The following is a 24254-nucleotide window of genomic DNA, read 5'->3' on the forward strand; positions in this document are numbered from 1 at the left end:
AAATAAATAAATAAATAAATAAATAAAGTAGCTATAAAATTAAAAAAAAAAAAAGTATAAAAAAAAAAAAAAAGGTAATAGTTGAAATTTCATATTTGAAATTCTCTTTAAAAGTTTCTGTATGGTGTTTTTAGCTGTTCATTTGGGAAGAGGGTTATAGTGCTTCTTGTGTTCTAAAGATAAAGCAAGGAGGGGAGATGCCAGGATCAGTTTCTGGCAGAAGCTTAACAATCACTTTAAAAATCAACAGTGTAATCATTACGTTTGAAAGTCGAATTCTGCTTTAGATATTCACATGGCTTTTTTGGTAGAGTTAAATGGTTTTGCTTACTTTACTAGGCACACTTCCTTGTGAGACGGTTATTACAGGCCAGCTGGGTCATAAAGATCTTTTCAGTGTGTCTAGAAGTTGGTACTTATTTTGAAACTCATAGCATAGACACATGAATTGGATTAGCATCAGCTACAATAACAGTGAAATCTTATTCCCAGACTAAGCTTTACTTACAAAGGAGGACCTTTCAAAATTTACTAGTCTGGATGAAGTGTAATGGTCATATTATGCACCGCCCCTGCTAGAATCATGTAATTGACCTAATATTAACACAGAAACCAGACTAGCAAAGACAAATCATTATTTGATAGTTAATAAAGATGATGTTGTCCTCCCAGGTGAACTAGAGATAGTATATTTTAATCCAGGTGAGAAACCCACTTGGGCTGAGTGGGAACTTTTATTTATTGCATTATTCTCACAGGCTTGATTTTTCTCTCTCCTCTTTGCTTGGTTTTTACCTTTTTATATAGTCAGTGTCAGGTGATTATAAACTTACTAGCTGCTCATTGAGAAAATTGGAAAGTAGAGAAAAATATAAATATAATCCTGCCATTCAAAGTTAACTACTGTTAAGATTTCAGTATATTACCTTGAATAGTGACATCCCACTGCCTAATTTTCTTTCCTACTTTGTCCCCATACAGGGGTAGCATAAATAATACATATATACACACATACAGATGGATAGGTATAGACAGATAGATATACAGATAGATAAATTTGCCCTGTCATTTACTGAGCACATGTGCCAATCACAAAGCTAGTTGAGATAGATAGATAGCCTGATAATAGGTATACACATACATACATACATAATTACTCTCACAAACATGAAAAGAATATTTTTATCCTCTCTTTTAAAGGTAAAGTTGGCTCTAGAGAGCTGAAGTATCGTGTCACAAAACAATATGGCTTATAAGTAGCAAAGTAGTGTTTGAACCTAATTCTCTCTGTTTTCAAGGCCTATTACATCACACTGCCTTACCACATGCATTCGTTATTTACCATGTAAATTAAAATATCTTATGAGCAGAAGTTGAGTCTCTTTGTCTCAGTTTCTTAAAAGTGTTTGGACATGTAAGCTCATTTTAATTTTTTATTTTGTAAAGAATTCTTTGCAAAAAAAGAAAAAGAATTCTTTGCATATGTCTTTGTCCCTCTTTAGAAGAATTTCCTTGAGGAGCTAGTCAGTAGTGGAATTTCTGATTCAAAATATATATGAAGTTTTATTTATTTTAAAGTGTTTTATTGAAGTATAGTTGAGTTACAATATTATATTAGTTTCAGGTGTACAACATAGTGATTCATTAATTTTATAGATTACACTCCATTTAAAGTTATCATTAAATATTGGCTGTATTTCCTTTTCGGTACATTACATCTCTGTGTCATATTTATTTTATAGCTAGTAGTTTATACCTCTTAATCCTCTTCCCCTTAATCCTCTAGCCCTCTTCCCATTGGTTAACCACTGGTTTGTTGTCTGTATCAGTGAGTCTGTTTCTGTTTTGCTATATTAATTTGTTTGCTTTATATTTTAGATTCCACATATAAGTGAAATCATACAGTGTTTGTCCTTCTCTGTCTGACTTACTTCACTAAGCATAATGCCCTCCAGGTCTTCAAGAGCACCTCTGATCATCTGATTCAGAGAGGAGCAAACATGTTTTTTGGAGATGTTTCTTGATCAAGACCCAGAGGCCAGGTTGGAGTTGAGGCTTATATAACTGTAGATTATATTTTGATCCCCTCGGGTTGGGTAGTACAGTGGCCCTGAGTTGGTTGCAACTACAAAAAATGGAAGTTTAGGCTACAGTAGAGTGTTGAGACAAGAGGTAGTTATAATCCTCCTGTAGTCAACACTGACCAGACTGTATTTGTAATACTGAGCTCAGTGCTTAGTGTCAGAGTTTAGAAAGATATTAACACATTAAATGCATCCATATGAGGGGGGTCCAGGTGAGATGTATGACAATCATGATGTATGAGGAAAAAAAATACCCTCCAGGTCCACCCATGTTGTTGCAAATGGCAAAATTTCATTCTTTTTTATGGCTGAGTAATATTTTATTGTGTATATGCTACATCTTTATCCATTCATCTGTTGATGGACTGTTATGCTGCTTCCACATCTTGGCTATTGTAAATAATGCTGCTATGAACATTAGGGTGCATATATCTTTCCCAGTTAGTGGTTTTGTTTTACTTGGGTAAATACCCAAAAGTGAAATTATAGGATCATATGGCAGTTCTATCTCTTTTTTTGGGGGGGGGGGGCGGGATCAGGTGGGGAACTGCCATACTGTTTTCCACAGTGGCTACACCAATTTACAATCCCATCAGTAGTGCACAAGGGTTCCCTTTTCTCCACATCCTCCAACACCTGTTATTTCTTGTCTTTTTGATGATAGCCATTCTGACAGGTGTGAGGTGATATCTCATTGTGGTTTTGATTTGCATTTCCCTGATGATTAGCGATGTTGAGCATCTTTTCATGTGCCTGATGACCATCTGTATGTCTTTGGAAAAATGTTTACTCAGGTCTTCTGCCCATTTTTAATTAAGTTGTTTTTTTTTTTGATATTGAGCCGTATAAGCTCTTTATATATCTTGGATATTAATTGCTTATCAGATATATCATTTGCAAATATTATCTCCCATTCAGTGCATTGTCTTTTAATTTTTTCAATGTGAAAAAGCTTTTAAGTTTAATTAGGTCCCTCTTGTTTATTTTGCTTTTGTTTCCCTTGCCTGAGTAAACAGATCCAAAAAAATATTGCTAAGACTTATATCAAGAGTATACTACCTATGTTTTATTTTAGGAGTTTTACGGCTTTCAGTCTTACATTTAGATTTTTTTAATCCATTTGAGTTTATTTTTGTATATGGTGTGAGAAAATGTTCTAATTTCACTTTTTACATGTAACTGACCAGTTTTCCCAGCACCACTTATTGACGAGACTGTCTTTTCTGCATCATATATTTTTACCTTCAAATAATATACATATTTTTTCATTGTTATCTAGAACCATTATACAGTTTACTCCCCAGTGACAATGTATGAGAACATCTGTTGCACTGCAACCTGACCAGCTTGATATTTTTGGTTGAAATCATCTTAAAAGACATGACGGGGCAATTCAGCCCAGGGCATGAAATATGTCATCATCCTTGAACAGTTAGTTTGACATTTATTCTTCTCTTGTAATTGATACATGAAGCTTAGTTTTTGACAACTAAAACTTAGAAGGTAGTTCAGTCTTTTGCAATTGCTTCTTTGTGCTGGAGGACATTATAAACACATTTAAAAGGCTTCAGAAAATTGTGAGAGTATATAAAAGTTCAAATAGCCTTTTTCTGAAATGTCAGAAGTAAATACTAAAGGCTAACAAAGTACCTGAAAAGGACAAATAGACAGGGAAAAATAGAAATTATCTCCATGACTAATTAAAATATGGACCACAAGTTATGATGTGAGAAGGTCCCAATTCATAAATTATACAGAGTGTGCTCAGTGGTGGAGAAGAAGGGAAGAGTTCAGGGAAGTTAATGTATGAATTCTCTCAATATGATGCCTTTGTTTTATTTATTTATTTTTTTGTATAATTTTTCAAGAGTTTTATTTCCTTTATTTACACGAAGTAATTGCCAATAGGACAATTTTATTCTATTGATACAGAAGAAACCGATACTCACACAACTGTGAGCTATCATACTTCCTATACAATGTTAATGATAAAGCAAATAATTTGATAGAACTTTAAGAAATACACATATTCAAAATCATTTGTGTCTATGTCATTTGTTAAAATGGAAAGCATAGATTAATTGCCTTTTCCCCTCTAATTCTATATTTATAAACATACTCTTTTAATTAAGTATAGTTGATTTACAGTGTTGTTAGTTCCAGGTATACAGCAAAGTGATTCAGTTATATATGTATATATATTTATAGACAGATAGTTATTCTTTTTCAGATCCTTTCCCTTATAGGTTATTATAGGATATTGAGTATAGCTCCCTATGCTATACAGTAGGTTCTTGTTGGTTATCTATTTTATATATAGCAGTGTATATATGTTAATCCCAAACTCCTAATTTATCCCTCACCCACTCTTTGTTTTAATACTCTTTCATCTCAGTTAATCCTTACAATAGTCCTGTGGGAAAAGATGACATAAAAAATCCAGAAAAGGAAATGGAGAATCAGATAGACTCAATGACTTTTTCAGAACCACATAGTTGGATTAGAAATCCAAGGATGTCTGACTCCAAGACCATGATGTCTCTTATACCCTGTTTAAGCAGTTGCTTTTATACCAACAAATTGTTAACTGGCAAGCTAGATTCTGTTGGAAGAATCTTTTTAAAAGAATAGAGTGGGAGAGACTGAGGCAGAGAAACCAAGTATGATGCTTTTGAGGTAAGGAAGTGTGTCAACAGCCTGAATAAGGCAATGGAAGTAGCATTGACAGGGAGGAACCAGTTCAGGAGAGATTTACAGAGATAGACCTGATGAACTTCGGTAAAAGTGAAGAGTCATACATAACACCAAGATTTCTAGCCTGCATCCCTGGTTAAATGATAATGCCATTAAGGGAGACAGGGAACTTAGCTGCAAGTCTTGATGGAAGGTAGTTAATGCAGTTACGGTGGAGTTTGAGTTGCTGGTGAAATATGCATATGACACTGAGTGACCTGATGGCACTGTGGATCTGGAGAGTTCAAGGATAGAGATATAGATTTGAAATTCATTGACCTGGGGATCCTAACTAAAGTCTTAAGAATAAATTATTTTTTCTGGGAGAGCTTAAAGAAAAGTGTAATTAGTGTATTATATAAGAACTAGGGTCTATTGTATTAAAGATCAGTCTACCTGGGATCAAATCACAGATTTACCCCCTTTTCTAGATCTGTGGTCTCAGGCAAGTTACATAATCTCTCTAAGCCTCATCATCTCTTGTTTCTTTTTCTCCACCTGGAGACACCAACAATGTCTAGAGACATTTTTAATTGTCACAATTGGGTTTTCTAAGGATATCTAGTGGGTAAAGGTGAGGGAAACTGCCAAATATTCTAATAAAGAATTATCTGATCCAAAATATCAGTAGTGCTGAGTTTGAGAACACCTGCTGTAAAGCTTCTGTAAAGTAGGGTTAATTGTACTTACCTCATAGAGTTGTTGTGAGATTTCAGTGAGATGATGGCGGTAAAAAACAAGACTAAACATGTCGTAAACAATAAATATTTAAGAAAAATAAGTCAATCGAGTGGAAAAAGAGGGCAAAGGACATAATTTGGGTAGCTGCTTGCCTTTAAGGGATAGGAGAGGAAGAAGTGTGTGTGTGTGACACATGCTGAGAAGTGGCATAGAGGAGGAAGACGAGGAGAATCAGGGGAAAGAATAGGGTAGTTCAGCGCACGGGCACAAGTTTCTGTTTCATGGCTACAACCAGAGAAGGCCAGCAGGGCCATGACTCTCAGGTAGGTCACTGAGGATGGGAGCTGGAAAGGGACCATTGGGATTAACAGCAGATAAGTGATAACTTTGAGGGAAAAGTTGTAATAAGAGTGAAAGAAAAATGGGAACAGAATGCTAGGTTACAGTAGGTTGAGAATTAAATGAAAACTGAGGGTGAGAGATAGGAAATGAAGTTTATTCAAATTGGCTATTTAGTCATAAGGATGGTTTTGTGTTTTAGGATTGGAGAGACCGTTCTAAACTGAAAGGAAGGAAAAGTCTAAAGGGAGACGATGGAACAATAAGAACTATTGTAATTGATGGAGCAAGAGTCCAGAGGAGAGTAATGATAGGGTTTGTGATCAGGAGTAATGAAGACGGGATTTTCTTTAGAAAGAAGTTGGGGTGCTGCTTTCCCTGGGAGAGAAATACAGTGATAATGTCAGTGTACTTTAGGTCCAGGGTAAGAAATGGAAACCAAGAATTTAAGTTTTATGAACTTCTCAAAAATTACAAATAAAAATGTTCTTAAAGAGCCCAGATACACAAGAAGATGTATCTTCTAAATTGCTGTTAAGATCTCTTCATGAAACTTTCTATTATGAACTGAATATTTCCCAAATCCGTATGTTGAAGCCCTAACCCCCTAGTATGACTGTATTTGGAGAGAGGACCTTTACAAGGTAAACAAGGTTAAATGAGGCCATGGGTGGGGGTGGGACTAATCCAAAAAGACTGGTGTTTTATAATTAGAGGAAGACACATCAGGAGGGTGTGCACACAGAGGAAAGGCCATGTGAGGACACAGTAAGAAGGGGCTGTAAGTCGGGAAGAAAGACTTCACCAGAAACCCACCCTGCTGGCACCTTGACGTTAGACTCCCAGCCTCCAGAACCGTGAGAAAATAGATTTCTGTGGTTAAGCTTACACAGGCTGTAGTATTTTGTAGTATTTTGTCGGGGGTATCCTTAGCAGATGAATATGTTTCCTAATTGGAACTTCCATATAATGCAATAGAAGACATAAGATGATCTGTTAAAATAAAAGTTAGTTGTCTTAAAGAACTGGATTGACCACAAAGGGAGGATGTGAGAGAAAGCAGATATTTGATATCAAATTCTAGCCCCAGCATTAACCAACTGGCTTCAGCTTTCCATAGTGGGAGATAGAAATGATGTAACAGTTGGTATTATGGGTATTAGAGTCAGTCTGCCTCCATTTAAACTTCATTCTGATACTTACTAGTCATATAACCTTGAGTTTACTTAGTTGTCTTAGCCTCAGTTGCTTTATCTGTAAAACAGGATAAACTCACATGAAATAGTTTGTATAATTCCTAACACATGCTAGTTAACATTTTCATGTCTTGCTTGATATTTTTATTACAAGATTTTCTGATCACTAATTTGTGTCATTAAAGGATATATTTATTTCTTAGCGTCTAATGATTCTTTGAAGAAATAAAAAGAGCAGAATCGATCTGAAATAAAAATCCAGACAGACCGATTTTTGTAAAAATGTTACGCTAGAGACTAATGTTGTCTTTGTTTCAGTTTCAAGGCATAAATAAGTATACTAAAAAGATATTCTGAGGTAGGTTTATTGTGCCATCCTAGCATTTCATTTTTAATTTACTTAAAAAAAATCAGTGACTTTCATAATATTTTATGTTCCCATGCCACTTTTCTTAGCCAAAGTTTTCTAGAGGCAGTCTTTAAATAGTTACAAAAAATATAGATTGTTTTAACTGATATCTGATATAACTGATATATCTACATAAACTAAAATATATCATCAATGGAGTTTTATTGTTTTTAATAAAATGGCCTACTTATTTTTAGACAATTTTGATTAAAATATATAAATTTATAAATTTCAAATTATTTCTAAGTAAATAAGCTTGAAAAAATATTGAATAGACAAAGTATCCATTGTTGCCATAGATTCTGCTTTGAAAATAGGAAAATCTGGAGGAAATGAAACTTATGAATTTGGCATGCTACTGCAGTCTATACTTAAAAGCATATTTTTCTCTATAACTCAAAAGGCTAAACTACCACATGAGACTTGATTCTAATCTCTTCTGCTTTTGATTGAAAATGAAAGTTGTGCTACATTTTAAAATTCTTTCTTTCACTTTAGTTCCAACTGGGATTCATGGATATAAATTCCATTATAGGCTAAAATAATTACGCTAAGTTACTGTCCCATATACAGTTCAATGATAAATCGGTAAGTGTTTCAAACCCATATTTATAGCAATGTATGTCTTCGTTAGGACCCCAAATTTAGATGATGAGTTCATTTTAACTAAACCTTTGTCTTAAAAGTTCATCGTTCATATAGGTAAATGTTCAAAGAGGCACACACTTTCAACTCGTAAACCTTGAATTTTATATAAAACTTTGCTTCAAAAAAACTTAAGTGTTTTCTTGTCTTCTCCTGGTCACACAATAAATGAATGAATGAGTAAATGAATGAATGAGCCCCCCACCTATCCATTAATTCGTTTCAACTTTCTATTATACACCAGGCAATATTCTAGTTCCTAAAGAGTTATTGATAAATAAGACTAAGTCCCTGATCTCATGAAACTAGTTGTAGTGTGGGAAGGACAATAGATATTTAAACAAAGTAGTTTTTAACAAGTGATAAATGCTGATATGAAAATAAAAGGGGTTAAAGTGACAGAGAGTAACAGCAGTTAGGGTTTGAGGTAAAGGCTACTTGGCTATGGTTAGTCAGGGAAGACCTGTCTGAAGAGGACACACTTAAGCTGAGACATGAATGGCTTTAAGAAAAAGCCATGCAAAGATCTAGAGAAAGAATATTCGAGGCAGAGGTCAAAGGCCCTGAGGGAGATGCAAACGATGTATTCTTAAGTCAGAGGGAGGGACTTCCCTGGTGTCACAGTGGTTAAGAATCCGCCTGCCAGTGCAGGGCACACGGGTTCGAGCCCTGGTCTGGGAAGATCTCACATGCCACGGAGCAACTAAACCCGTGCACCACAACTACTGAGCCTGTGCGCTAGAGCCCGTGAGCCACAACTACTGAAGCCTGTGCGCCTAGAGCCGGTGCTCCGCAACGAGAGGCCACCGCAGTGAGAAGCCCGCGCACTGCAACGAAGAGTAGCCCCCGCTCTCCGCAACTAGAGGAAGCCTGCGTGCAGCAACAAAGACCCAACGCAGCCAAAAATAAATAAATAAATGAATTAATTAATTTTTTAAAAAGTTATAAAGTCAGAGGGAGCATAGTAGGAAAGAAATCAGTCAGAGAGGTCATAGAGGAGTGACATGATCTGATTTACTTTTTTAAAAGATTACCCTGCCTACTGTATAAGGACAAGAGTGGCAGTAAAAAAAAAAAAAAAAAAAAAAGAAATTTTAATAATTCATAAGAGAGAGAATGGTGGCTGGGACCAAAGAGGAATAGAAAAAAAAGAGGATTTATTTCAGATTATTGAATATGCCAAACCCAACACCCTATATTTGGCTAAGAACTCGACCATACATGAGTGGTCAAAGCAAACACATAATCTGGGCATCTGCTGGTTTACTCCAGCTAATGTGAAAAAAAGCCTGGGAAATGAGCAGGGAAGGCCTTCTCTGGATAAAGACCTATTCCCTTCTCTCCAGAGTTTCCACTTTATCAATTATGTTTTGGATTACACATTAATTAATGTGTAATTTGGATTACACATTACACACTAATGTGTGTAATTTTGCTTGCAAATATAAACATATGTACAGAATAAAAATACTGATAAGAAAACTGCTCATAAAATTATCACTGCTTTCTCTGAAACTACTATCATATATAATTTTGAGTAGATAACTTTCTTTTTATAGACACTAGAGCCTTCCTTCTGATAAGTATTCAACCATTCTTCACCTCCTGCCTTGTATTATAATTGTTTCTCATCTCTAATATAAGGCTGTAAATTCCAGAAGGGTGTATATTATTCTCTTTCTATAATCCACAGTAGCTTGAGTCGTTCTTTATGGATTATAGGCATTGCATAAATATGTATGTGGATGAACAGATGGATGGATGGATGGATGGAGGGGTGGATAATTGAAAAATTACAGAAGTTGGCTGGTTTTATTGTATTTGGGGCTCATTTTCCCTCTAAAGAAATGTATTCATATGTTACTTGATAGTATAAACCACTAATAATTATGACTGCTAATTAAAAATTAAAAAATCAAAAATAACGTAACAAACACAAGAGCATTTACCTGAAGCCACAAAGTGAATTAATAGATTTTTTCAATAAAAGCAGCAAAATAATGAAGGAAGCCTCTAAAATCTTGGACGTAGCTAAGTAACAATTGTCCCAACTAATTTGGACACTGAATTTCTATTTTCTTTTAATAAATATATTTTAAAGGATTTATCCAAGATTCATGTTAAAAAAGTCTAATGGGCTATAATCATATACACTGTCAAATTAAGAGAGCTATGTAAGAGTTCAGATAATGCTTGACAAATGTTTTGCTTAGCACTATTGAAGTATTTGCAATACTTTCTGATTTAAGATTTTACTTTTGACTTATTTTGACTTATAATCTTTAACTCTTAAGAATAGATTACCATCTTATTTAAGGATGTAATAAAGAAAATGTTCTAAATAAGTTTTGAGATTTTTCTCCCATCCTCTTTTGAATTTGAAAAGATTCTATTTTAAACATTTTTATGTAAGATTCCTAAACAATATAGTTTAATAGGGGATAGGAGATCATGAGGACTAAATTGACTACTGTATGTTATTGCATACATGATTTATGAATATAAAAAGTGCTTTGTAAACTGTAAAGTGGAATATAAATGCTGTTGTTTTTTAGCAGCATGATAATGCTGATCTCTGATATTTGAACTGCCTTTCTAATAATATAATAGCCTGTTTCTCTCTAGACGAAGTCTCATCATATCACAACTGAAGAACAAAATTATACACTTTTAAGACATACCACTGAGTAATCAGCCCCCTTCAAAAGGATGTTTTGGCTTAATAATGAAAACATCTTAATAACTGAAATTATTACCCACTGAGTTACTGTCACTATAATGTTCTAAAACAGACAAATTTCCTGGAATGAGAAATGCAGCCCTGTTAACTGATATTACTTAAGGAAAATTTCTATAAACACCATTCTTGATGTGAAAGTCATCATTGCTCCCCCCTCCCTCCCTCCTTCTTTTCTTTTTTCCTCTGCCCTCCCTTTCTCGCTCCTCCCTTCCTCCATCCATCATTCTCTCCTTCCTTCATTCCTTCTTTCTTCTTCCTTTTCCATCCCTTCCTTATAAGTACATTTAAACTATAAGCATTAAGCATAAGAGGGATTTTCCATTTGCTCTCTTTCTACCTTCATACACTCAACTAATAACATGTTATCCACCTCCTTAAAAAATTCAGTCAAGACTTGTTCAAGTTTGATTTTATATCCCAAGAAAAGTAGCAGAAGAGTGCTTCATGCTTAGTGTGTGTGCAATAAGGTTTGCTGTTGAAATGCCCTAAATTAAAGTCTTTTGCTCATTAATGTCCCCTATGTTTATTCCAGAATTATGTTGAGTATATGTGAAGTTGGCTATTTTATTTTACAGTGCTAAAATATAACTCATACATGAATTGTGAGTTTGTTTAAAGAGAGAATTTAATGATTTTCCTCTAGTCTTCTATATTTGTTATAACTGATAAATAATGGTATGCTTTCTGCTCATTCAGTTGTTAATGTTTTCAAAACTTTATATTATAATCCCTTTCTGATTGAAACACCAAAGTCTTCTCCTTTAGTAGTCAAGAAATGTCCTAGGACCCGAGTAAATATTTAAAAGGCATCTGATACCTATAGTAATACTTTCTCAAAAGTCTGTTTGATGAGGGTCCACACAACGGCAGATGTTCCTACAGAGTGTCTGTGACAGGGAGAAATGAAATACTAATTAGTTCATACTTGCACCAGGAGTGATAAATTCTGAAATGCCATCAATTACGTTTATCAAGATGTCCTAAATTATTCACTGATCAGTACAGAGATACATAGAGACAGTTATTTGGAACTTATTAATATTGCTTGAAAATGCTACATTTTCTTAAAACTGCTAGTTAAGTATACTGGTTAACTTATTGTTTGAGGAAACAGAATATTAGCAGAATGCATTTGTTTCATATTTCAAAAAATTATTTGGCCAGGATTGCTTTCTAAACAAAGATTATTTATAAAGGACATATGTTTCCAATTCTAAAGTCAAGATTATAATTCTGCATGTTTTTATTTCAAAAAGAAATTCCATATGTTTAATCTCTAATTGAGAGTATAGATATAAATGTTTTTATAGATAGTTGCCATGCCCGCTCCTTCATCTGTGTGCGTATGTGAGTGTATATGTGTGTTCATGTCTGTGTGTGTGTGTGTGTAGATGGATAAGTAGATATTCTATCATGTGTATACATGTGAGGACCTATTACTTTGGCTGTGAAAATATTGCTTATGGAGTTTTTAAAAATAAAAGTATTCACTTATGATGTAAGAGTAAGTTAAAACTCAAGATAATAAATCATATTAAATCATAGCTACTTTATGATTACATCTCTATAAACAACAACAATAAAGTTATGCAGAGGAAAAAAAAAAAGAATTACCTAAAGATGTTCCTATTAGTTATTTGTGGTTAGAGAACTATGAGTAAGTCTTTAATTTATTCTCTCAGTTTAAAAAATATTTCCATAATAAAAAATCAATTGCACATTAAATGAAAAGGGTTTCCTCAGAGAGAATTTATTTCAAAAATAATTTTCTCTTATTTCAAAATAGGGGCCTTTGGTAAGTACATATAATTTCCCTTAATTTTTTTTTTAATCTAGTAGTAAAAAAAAAAAAATCATAAATATTGGATCATTACTACCCCATAGAAAATTTGTATTTTAAACCAAGGGCATTTAAGAAGACATATGAAAAAGTCTTACTTCAAATACTTCTTTTGTTCATTCTTTTTAAATCATGGATATGACTAAGATTTAACAAAAAAGGGATATAAACAGCTCATTACCAGGTCTAAAAATGTTTTTTTCCCCCCAATCAAGCTAACCTTACTTTTAAACTTATTGCTGTGATTAAACGGTTTCTACTTTTAAAACTCTGTACAGATTGGCCAGATGTAGGCTTTTCCATTTGTATACTTTACTAACAGAAATTTCAAACTGTATTTTCAAAAAGTGATCTGCATGGTTTTAATTGAGCCTAGTGGGATGAACAGATTTTCTTAAGTAAAAAAATCTCCATCTTTATCAAATTTGTTATCAGTTTGCTCTCTAATTCGTTGATAATACACTGATCTGCTTAACTTAAGTAGATACTAGGAGGAAGACAGGAATTTTTATTAACTATTTGAATTCTCAAAATTACTATGTGTTTTAAATGTCTAAGAGCACAATCTATTAATATATTCGAGTGTGTTTGAAAAGCTAAGTTTTAGTGGTTGTTGTTCTTTGGTTTTACCACTGAATGCACTTTGGTTCCTCTCTGTCAATGCCTTTTCACAATGTTTGGATTTGGTTGTATCAAGAATATCTAAGTATTATAAAGGACAGGAGTGGGTATCAGAGAATATGGATTATAATTCTGGATATGCTACTAAATTGCTGTCATCTTGGATAAATAACTTAAACTCTCTGTGCTTAAATTTCATGTTATTTATGAAAACAGAAAATCAACCAGATATTATCATTTTATTCATAATAAAAGAAATATTGTATTTTACTTTACAGTATCAACTCATCTAGCCTTAAGGAGTTTCTGTAAAAGCAGACTTTCTCTAAGTAATAACCAAGATATTCTGTGGGGAAATGGGGAATTTTACCACATGAAGAACAATGGCCAAAATCATATTTGAACTATTCTCAACCATGGGGGTTATATTTATCAATTTATTTTATCATTAATTATATTTTTGAAAATTTTATAAGGACTGCTGCCTATTGCTCATTCATTCATTTGACCTTCATTAACAAATTCATTACAGAAAACTTGACACTCTGTAGAATACAGTTCTTGATTCCTTGGCTTTCTGTCTAGTCATTTTCTTTTGGTCCCTTTTTGTATTAGAAATACTTAGTGTATTTAGCCCAGCATTCTAGATACCCTGACCCTCAGATGAGATCATTACCCAAGGGCCTGAGGTAATAGCTGCTCCAGTCCCCTTATAGCCAGCCCCCCACCCCCCCAGCAGAGTGTCAAGTTCCTCTTTATAGTTTTTTTTAAAAAGTGTATGTAAAAGTGATAAAGCAACATTTAAATTTAAATCGGCAAACATGCTATACATTTCATGCCTATTTTGTTCTTTAATACTCACAACACACAAAGCCATTTGCATGTATTAATATTATAGAGGTTTAAAATTAAAATGTAAAATCTCACAGCACTTTAAAAGAAGTCCCTGCTCTCAATTTATATCATTATCACATAAGTTTCTTAATAATGTACCTAGATTAAATGTTTGCATTCATTTTTATTTAGATCCTTTCAGATTGTTTCAATATATCATTGACTAGGTTGTCATTGTTACAGTTTTGCAGAGGATTTATCCTAATCACTGTGTTTTTCCTCTGACAGCTCTTTCAAGCATTTGATTGGAGGATTGGATGATGTTTCTAATAAAGCATATGAAGATGCAGAAGCTAAAGCGAAGTAAGTGAAATTTCGGGGGGTCTTAATTTTGATTTTCAAAAAACGATTTTGAATAGAAGTGAGATCAAATATTTTGTTGGACTTAAAGCTCTACACTCTGATAGGAAGAAAGTAGCTACTTAAGAGTAAAAATAAGCAAGCTATTCAAGGTAATTATTACATAGTATACTCACTTAGTAAGTACATCTCTCCTTGAACATGAAACCTTAATTTTGTGAGGAAGATCATCTGGACAAGGGAAAATGGTTAGTTTAAAATCCAGTATAAACAATTGAATGTTAACACATTATTTCTTCCACTGAAAACACTTTCTGAATGAATTGCGGCTGTGTTCACCAGTTGCTTGTGAAATTGTATGAAAAATAATAACGCTGGAAATATTTTCTCGTGAATACACCATTGCTTTACATTGAACTTTGTCGGCGAAAATTAATCAGTCTATCTAAGAAAGAAATGGAAAATTTTATTCAAGCCAAATTTGAGGATTATAACCTGGGAAGAGCAGCTCAGAAAGCTCTGAGAACTGTTCTGCCTATTAGAAGTCAAGGCACAGTTACACAAGTTATTTGAGACAGAAGGCTGTACATCAAATGATGTATTATTGACATAATCCAGATCTAAGTGTCATATGACCCCTTCTGAGTTCAAGTAGGAAAGTTATCATTAAGGAGTTGTCTTATTGACTCTAGGAGAATGTTGCTCTTTATGGTTCAGCAGGTATTTCTGCCTATGGGGAAGGTTTGGTCGACGCATAACATAGATACACAAGGCACAGTGAGGGGAGAGAGGAGGCCAAAGGGCAGAGTAAAATTTTTGTTTGAATTTTCTTGTCTTGCCATAAAATGAATTTTAGTTCACAACTTCAATGACACTAAGTTATCATAATGATATGAGATAGTACATATGCCATTAATTGTCATTTTTATATAACAAAGTACCTTTTTATCTACTAGAATAATTTACTTTAAAACAAAGCTTTAATTTTTTTTAAACAAAAATGTGAAGTAATTTGAGATTGACTCTTCTGCAAAATTGTTAGGTTACTTTTTTTTAAAAGTGTAATCTATATAATTCTCCTCTTTCTCCCAAGAAAGTAATTTAAGTAAAACCAATTTAGTATTTGTTATCATACAGGATACCTGAAGGATTTAATCAACAAATATCAGTAAGTAGATAGTGCAGGGGAAGAATTTGATTGGTTGGTCTTGTAGTAACCTAAAAAGCAAAAGGAATAAAATAATTTCTTTTGCCTTGAGAACCTATGAAGATTAAAAATTTGGGCTAGAACTAATTAACTGATTACTATTATTCATTTTGACTGATAAAATTCTATTATTTTCAAAGCTGTATAAATATATTCACATTTTCTTCTCTATGTAGTTTGCTTTTGTTTCCTCTGTTCCTTGGAGGGACATAGACTTACATCCTGTAGTCAAAGGCCAGCAGTGCCTCTGCTAAGATTTGCTGAGGAAGTTACACAAAGCCAGTTTTAACATCAAACTCCACAAAGTCCTCAGTATTGCCTGTACTGTGTCTGATTGGTATTAATTTTCTGGTTTTCTACATTAGGTTAAAATACATATTAATGCTAAGTTTAGACTTTAGTTTCTGGTAGTTACACTAATCATCCTGAGATGGTACAGGGGGGCCATTTAAGGGGCCTTATCAGTTTTAAAAGTTATAAAACTTTGTTATTATTGGACATTATCCCTAGAGGAACATTTTCTTGCAATATAAAAGGTCATATTTATAATTTATGTCAGCAAAGTTTTTCTTGAGTTTATATATTCAGTTAAAGTTACTATGGGTCATTTTATATATATTTATATTTGTATATATACATATACACACACACCACTTTATATAAATGTGTACTTATGTATACAGTTAATGGTAATCTTTAAAATTTGTCTAGAATCTACTTGAGCAACTATTTAAATATTTGTAGAGTTACTGGAAAAGTCAAAAGTCTTTTAAACTAAAATATTCTTTGATCTAGTTCTGTTTCTCTGTTAAACTTTAGACAGATTCTCTAATGAAAGTTTTTGTATAACTCCTATTTACTCTACCCAAAGTCAAGGCCAGTCACTGGCTTAAAATTGATCAGTGGCAGGAAAGCAATTATGAATTAGTTATATCCTTCTCAGTGTACTGTTGGCCTTACAAAGGTTAAACTGTATGTGTATCTCATGAATTCTGGGCATTTATCGGTTCACCTGCACGTGCTTCAACTAAAGGCAGGAAGGAAAACAAATACACTGAAATTCAGATTCAGACAATTTAGAAAATAGGTATGGCAACAGTTCTTCACATTGGAAGAGAATCCATCAGTATGAAAAACATGACTCTGAATGAGGACCAGAAGCCTCGAGTTCTGTTCCGGGCTCTGTCATTTCCAACAAGTGATTTTGGTCATGTCTTAACAGCTATCTCTCAGTATCATTATCTTATCTATGAAGTGTTATTTTTGTGATTTAATTAATGGTGATATGTAAAAATACTTGGTAAATTATAAAGGGCTGTAAAAGTAGATGGTGTTGTTTGTAGAAGTAATCATTGGAAATATACCCTAATGCATTTGCTAGATGGTTTGATTTATAGACAATTATTGCACATGTGTTATGTAAACTAATTTTATCTGGGCAAGGAGTCTTTAATCTTATGTAGGCAAACTAGACTCAGTTTAGCAGAGTGTCGTAAAATTAAACCTAGACTGGGAAATATCCACAAATACCAATTTTATAAAACTAGAAACATTTAGTTAAAAGAAAGTTCAATTATGATTAAAGAACAAAATGGGCAACGAAATGATGACCTACCTCTAAGTATTGTTATTTGAACTATTAAATTTAAGAGATTATAAATTAGCCATTATATTTATACTTGAATATAAATCAACTAGGATAAATTAGTTTGAATTTTTCTATTCAATTAATACTAAATCCAAATGAGTACATAACCCACATACCTTAATATTATTATTTAGAAAATGGGAATAGCTTGATGAAAAAAAAAGTCTAAGACCATTGATCTAAATTCTAGAGAGACTGATAATGTAAACTTTATTCCTCAAAATAGCTAAATAAATAAGTAAATACTGGAGCAGCTGTTGTGATGCTTTTTACACTGTTAACATTTTATAGCTTTCTAATAAATAATTAACATCTGAAGATTTCTGAAGTTGAAAGCATCTTTTTAATTAGGTATCCTATCACCCAGAGTAGGTAAACTGTAAACTATTCCCCAGGGAAAACTTTTTAGTTGAACTAACACATTTAAACATCTATTTGTGTTAGCACCCTTTTCTCTCTGTGTTGGATTTCTTCCCCTTAAGTACATTATGCCTTCACTTTGTATTTAAGGAACTTATAAGGTTTGCCAACATTGCAGGAAATCCAGGAAAGGGCTCTAATCTAAATTCCCTGGGTAATTTTGTTAATGCCTCTAAATTTCTATACAGATCGCAAATTCTGTACCATTTAGAACTGAGGTGATGATTTGGCTCCACTGTGTGAGCTTTATTTTTTCAAGGTCCCCCTGATTTTGCAAAATCCACTAAAGATAAGATTAATATTTTTTAAAACCCAACTAAAATGATCATATTGTTTATACATGTGAAGTTATTGTTGGTATTGCCTCATTGACTATGCCTATTTGCGGTAAAAAGAAAAAAAGTAGGACTGACTATAAAAATCAATTCAGTTGAGACATTTAGAAGCTCAGTCATAAGAAACTTATTAGCTATTAGCACTATCAGGCTTCAATGGCAGAAAGCAGACCATCCCTTTCAGAGAAACCATACCAAGTATTCAGTTTGGATGGCTGGTCCAAGAAGATTGACTTGAAAGAAATATCCCAGCGAAATGGTTCTCAAAACTGCTCTGCTGCAGGGTATGTGCCCTTAGCTTGTCTCACGAGATATATTTCCTACAAAGAAAATTATTCGTGACAGAAACTTTACGTTTATGACATGTTTAAGCTTCTCTTGATTGCTGCTAATTATCCACTAAGGACTTCTCTTTTTAAAATATGAAGTTATAACCACAAAGACATTAAAAGAGACAACCTTAGATGGAAGGTAAGGCTCATTAAACCTTATTTAGAGCAGAAAGTAGCATATATGATGAAACATACACATTATTTTCCTTAGAGACTATGTATTCATTCATTTAATAAATATTTAGAAATTTACTCATGATGAGTCAGGCAGTGTATTTTACAGTGTGCATAGCAAATAGAAAACATATTTTCTAATAGTAAGGATCTTGCAGTTTAGTAGGGAGCCTGATGTGTAATTCCATGATGATTTTCAATATTTACTTCTAAGAATAAGTTATGATACTTAGTATGATAAAGTACTGTTTTGGTAGAGAGACCTATCTCTGTATTTACACCTTGTCTTGTAAAAAAAAATAATAACCATCTAGAAAATCAAATAGAAAAATGTAGATGTTCTATTTCATTCTAAGTATTTCTGATATATGAATACAGACTACTTAAATGAAATATTTTCAAGTTATAGTATCATTTCTTTCTTATTGTTGAATATTGTACTCAGCAGTTATAGGCAAAACATCTCTTTTTCTGAATAAAAAACCTATATATATTAGCAAGTTAAGTTGAAATATGCTATATTTATAGTTATTTTAATCATAGGAATTTTTAATATAAAAGTGGCTCTCCAATAAAGTGATTTACATATACCACAGCTATATTCCCAGATTAGGGTCATACAGAGCGGAAAAACAAAACAACAAATTAAAGTCAGTGTTTTATTTATAATGATGTTTATTTTTAATTAAAATGTTTTATATTTTCACTTTAATAGAAATAATACAGTGATATAGATTAAAAAAATAAAAATCACAGTCTAAACAAATCAAGTACAACTGCTATTAACTATCTTTGTGTTTTAAAATTATACTTATAGTCATTTACAACTTTATATCCTGCTTTTTTCAGTTTAGCACCCATCATATTATAAACACTTATGATACAATTATATATACTTCTTAAACAAAATTTTGGTGGTGACCTGATAACACAATGAATGGAGCCTAGTATTTCAGACTGATTCAATTTGTACCCTTGCTGATTCAATTTACTGTGCTTTTGAAAGTAAATCCTGATCACTTCGTAAAAAAAAAAGCACCAAACAACCAAAAAACCCTCTAAATTGTTCCCATCTAGCAGCATTTTTCAAATTATTTTATGTCATGACACTCATAGAAAATGGGTATAGAATATGGTACCAATTGGCTCAGCTGCCCTAGATTCTATCCTGCTGCTCTGAAGGCTGAAGGGATTCATATCTAAGCCCTTCAGTTGAGAAGCTCTAACAGTTATATGAATATAGATTCATAAATGCATTTATTTATGATCTAAGTTGATGATTCTCAATATTGTTTTCCATTAGGAACTCTTTCTTATGGCAAAATCTCTGTAAATCTCTGAGTGTGGTCGTGTTTTTTAATCTACATTACTTGGTAGATAGGTAGGTAGGGAGGTAGGTAGGTAGATAGATAGATAGATAGATAGATAGATAGATTGATTGATTTAAAGACTTCCTGCAATGATCCAGCAGCCCATCATGTAACAGCATCATTCATGTTCATTCAATTTGTCATATACATTCATATATTTAACAAATATTTTCTGTGTGCCTACAAAATGCTACATATAAAGCAATAAATAAAATAGATATGCTCCTTGCCTTCATGGTACCTATGGTCCAGTGGAGGAGAGAGAGAGACACATTAATTATTCTGTGAAGATTTCCCTGAGGAAGTAACATTTTAACTATATTTGAGCTGAAGTTTGAAGAATTAGCTGGTACTGACTGGGAAAGAATTAGTTGGTATTAGCTGGGTAAGGAAGTGTAGATAGCATTCTAGACAGACAAACAGAAGTACATGTACAAAGCCCCCAAGATGGGAGACAACATTACATATTCAAGGAACCAAGGTACCAATATGGCTGGGACTTAGAATATACAAGATGGAGATCAGATGTTAAGGATTTAAAGAAAGCACTTCAGGCTTGTAAGCTAGCAAATGAGATGAGTTGGTTTATAATTAAACACTCTTTCCTCTGATTGGAGGAGTGAAAAAGTGAAAGCAAGGAGAACAACCAGAATATTTTCCAGGTAAAAGCTGATGGTAGACAGGACTAGAATGAGAGCAGTGTGAGTAGAGAAAAACATTTGAGAGCTAGTTAGATGGCAAAGCCAATAGGTCTTCTTAAGGAAATAGATATTGGTGATGAAGGGGAGAAAGGTCACGGATGATGCAAGGATGTTTGGTCTGGAAATCAGCGGCAGGCAGTAGCATTCACGAAGACAGAGAGGGCTGGTTGCCAGATTTGGAGAGTGGAATAATCATGACTTGATTTTTGCTCAGGTTAAATATGAGGTGATTTTGAGACATGGTTAGGCAGGTCTGGAACTCAGAGAAGAGGTTGGTATTTATGTGAGAATAATGAGAATTTAGATGGTAAGTGGTAATTAAAGATGTGCATGAGAGAGAAAGCAGTGTATGAGAGGAGTATGGCACTGAGGATTGATTCTTAAGGAACTTTATCATTTAAAAATCAGGGAAAGGGAAAGGATTTCACACAAAAACATCCACATCCAAAGACTGAAAAGGAGAGAAGAGAGGTAGAAGGAAAACCAGACGGCATCACAGAAGACAAAAACGGAGTGTGTTTCAAGAATGGAGGAGGAGACCGTGATATTGTATGTTGTTGAGAGTTCTAGTGTGTTAATTAACAAGTGACAATTGAATTTATCAAACCACTGGTTCATTTTCATCTTAGGATGGAGTGGTAGGGATCAAGTCCCCTAAATGGATTGAAAATGAATCTGATTTGAAGAAGTAAGAGTCAATAAACTTATACAGAATTATAAGAAATTTCAAGTAAAATAGCCAGAAATGTGTAGTGGATGATTATGGATCATCAATATTGAGAGAGAGATGAACATGTTAAATCCAGTAAAGAAGGAGAGAGTATAAGACAGGGAGTTTAAGCAAGAGGGTCTCAGGTCCTTTAAGTTTCATAGACAAAAGCAGAACTTCAAAGGAGAAGTCAGACCATCTCCCTGGGTAAAGTTTATACCACTTTGTGAAGTTATTTTTTTTTAACTTTTTAAATTAACTTTTATTGGAGTATAGTTGATTTACAATGTTGTGTTAGTTTCTGCTGTACAGCAGAGTGAATCAGTTATACATATACATATATACACTCTTTTATAGACTCTTTTCCTATATAGGTCATTATAGAGTATTGAGTAGCATTTGATGTGCTATGCAGTAGGTTCTTATTAGTTATCTATTTTATACGTAGTAATGTGTATATGTCAGTCCCAATCTCCCAGTTTATCCCTCCCTCCCTTTCCCCCTTGGTAACCATAAGTTTGTTTTCTACATCTGTCATGCTATTCCTTTTTTGTAAATAGGTTCATTTGTTCCATTTTTTTAGATTCCACATATAAGCGGTATCATATGACATTTGTCTTTCTCTGTCTGACTTACTTCACTCAGTATGACAATCTCTAGGTCCATCCATGTTGCTGCAAATGGCATTATTTCATTCTTTTTTATAGCTGAGTAATATTCCATTGTATATACGTAACACATCCTCCTTTTCCATTCCGCCAGGACATGGAAGCAACCTAAATGTCCATGGAAGTGATTTCTTAGTTAAGAAGGTTTTCACTTTTCTGTCTCACATTAGGTAGTATTTCTTTAGGTTTAAATATTGTCCTCTCTCTAAAGAAATGTAAAACTTAAAAATTCTCCTAAGAGAAATTAAACATTTTTTCCTAACATCATAGCATAAATTTGCATATAAGTTCCTTCTCCAGAGATAACATGAGCCTTCCCCTGAGCACAGAGAGGAAAGAGCTGCACTGAACAAGGAGGCACTAACAGGCAAACCCACCTCGGAATCACCATTTTTGTCCTGGCCTACTGCCCTCACCATGTACCTCGGTGCAAAATGTTCACTTATTCTCCGCCTCGTCCCAGGAAAGGGACTCTCATCATAGATGCACATAATACAAAAAGAAAAGTTAAAAGTAAACAAGAAAGACGAAACTATGGTAAAAGGCCAGAAGTAAGGCTAGTCTACAAAGCAGGACCTGTAGCATCATCACCCAGGAAAAGAGTGATGCACAAAACATTTAGATGCACCAGGGTCGACTCTGACTTATTGCTGCTGAACCAGCGTAGTACCGGTCACTTCTCCCGACTCTAGAACTATAAAGAATATTGCCTGCATATGGACCACTCTTTTGGCCCTTTTGATGTAGTCCAAATAAATAGTTTATTACTATTTCTATAATTAGTCCTCACTGATTTAAAGCTCCCCTCTGTTTACAAGGCTATTTGCAAAGGAACAATTTAGTCTGATATTTTCAGGATTACTTTTGGTGCCAGCTTTGTTGTTTGGCACAATGTGACAGCATTGATGTTCTCTCGTTACGTTTGATTACCAGAGATAACCCTTTAGTTGCTCACTCTGCTTACCATGGGGCGGGCGGTTGCTCTGTGCTCTTTGACCGAGGGAACTACCGATGTTGCTCTGACCTTTGAAAATTCACTCATCAAATGCATCTCAAAATACACGAGGCTATGCAAATCAGAAAAGAGATCTGTATTGTTTGGTAACATCTTCCCAAATGCCCCAGGGTCGTCTAGCATCTAACAAACATGAGATTTTAAATGCACAATCAAATGCACATGGGGTTGCTCTTTTGAACACCCTGACTTTGAAATTTTGGCATTTCTTATTAGTGTTTTTCTGCCAAGCATTTTAGAGTAAAGATCTTAGTATTCCCACAATCTTATCAACAACTTACTTCAACCAACTTGGTCTTGATCTAAGCAATTCTCAGGGAAATGAGCCTGGAAAATTGTTTTTCCCCCTATGGAAAGAATTCAAGTGAGTAATATCCTGTTTCAAACTGGGAACTATATGCCAATTAAATGGAAAGAACACTAAGAATGGTATGAAATAGCCCTCAAACCAGAATTAGAACTTGCTGACCACTTCTCAGGTTGAATAGTCAGAAGACAATCCCATTCTCTGGGCAATAAAAATTGTTTTCCATTTTATGGCAGGGCAAAGAATAGGAGATTTGAAAAACTTGCAGCTGTTGGCCCTGAGCTAGTAAGCTGGCTTTCAGCTGTGCAAGAGCTGTTTGCTTTTCAAATTCTAGTACATGTAATCAGGAAGAAGTATAGAAGAGTTTCTAAGACCACCAATGCTAGCAGATTAAGACTTTAGTGTGACTTGTGACTACAGAGAGTATCAAAGTAAAGTTTTTCTTTCAACGGCAGTGAGACTGATTTTTTTAAAAAAATGATCTTCAGGATAAAACTACTTGGCCTTGGGTAGGAGTATTTTTATTTGTTTCATTAAAAATTTTAAAACTCTCAAAGGCCATTTGCTAATTTCTTCTCCATTGCACTTATCTTTAAGACTCCCTAAGTAGCAAGACTTTACAAAGGTGGATCTCAGTATGTCCTTGCATGCAACTTTTTCTAATTGACAGAGCAGAGGACTAAAGATAATTGAAAATCTAGTGCTGCTGACTTGCTTGGTGGATGCAGACAAGCCATTTGATTATTGACTCTGTCTTCTTCTGAAAAGGAAGGATGATTCTTTTCCACTGTCGTCATATTAGATAGCAACAATGGGAAATTACCTTCAAAACATCAAGAGCTCTTTAAATCCTAAGGATATTTTAGTCCTGTGTGGTGATAAGGTC

General features: G+C 33.9%; 1 protein-coding gene across 2 annotated transcripts in view; it reads left to right on the forward strand.

The window, feature by feature from the left end:
* PRKG1 (protein kinase cGMP-dependent 1) overlaps nt 1-24254 on the forward strand; it is a 1261642-nt gene that overhangs the window by 1135840 nt on the left and 101548 nt on the right. For both annotated transcript variants that reach the window (XM_057531141.1, XM_007182835.3), the window contains exon 9: nt 14411-14485. In XM_057531141.1, the coding sequence (XP_057387124.1) occupies nt 14411-14485 (75 nt within the window). The remainder of the gene's footprint in view (nt 1-14410; nt 14486-24254) is intronic.

The sequence above is a fragment of the Balaenoptera acutorostrata genome, chromosome 16 (assembly GCF_949987535.1).
Source record: "Balaenoptera acutorostrata chromosome 16, mBalAcu1.1, whole genome shotgun sequence".
In the NCBI taxonomy this organism is placed as follows: Eukaryota; Metazoa; Chordata; class Mammalia; order Artiodactyla; family Balaenopteridae; genus Balaenoptera; species Balaenoptera acutorostrata.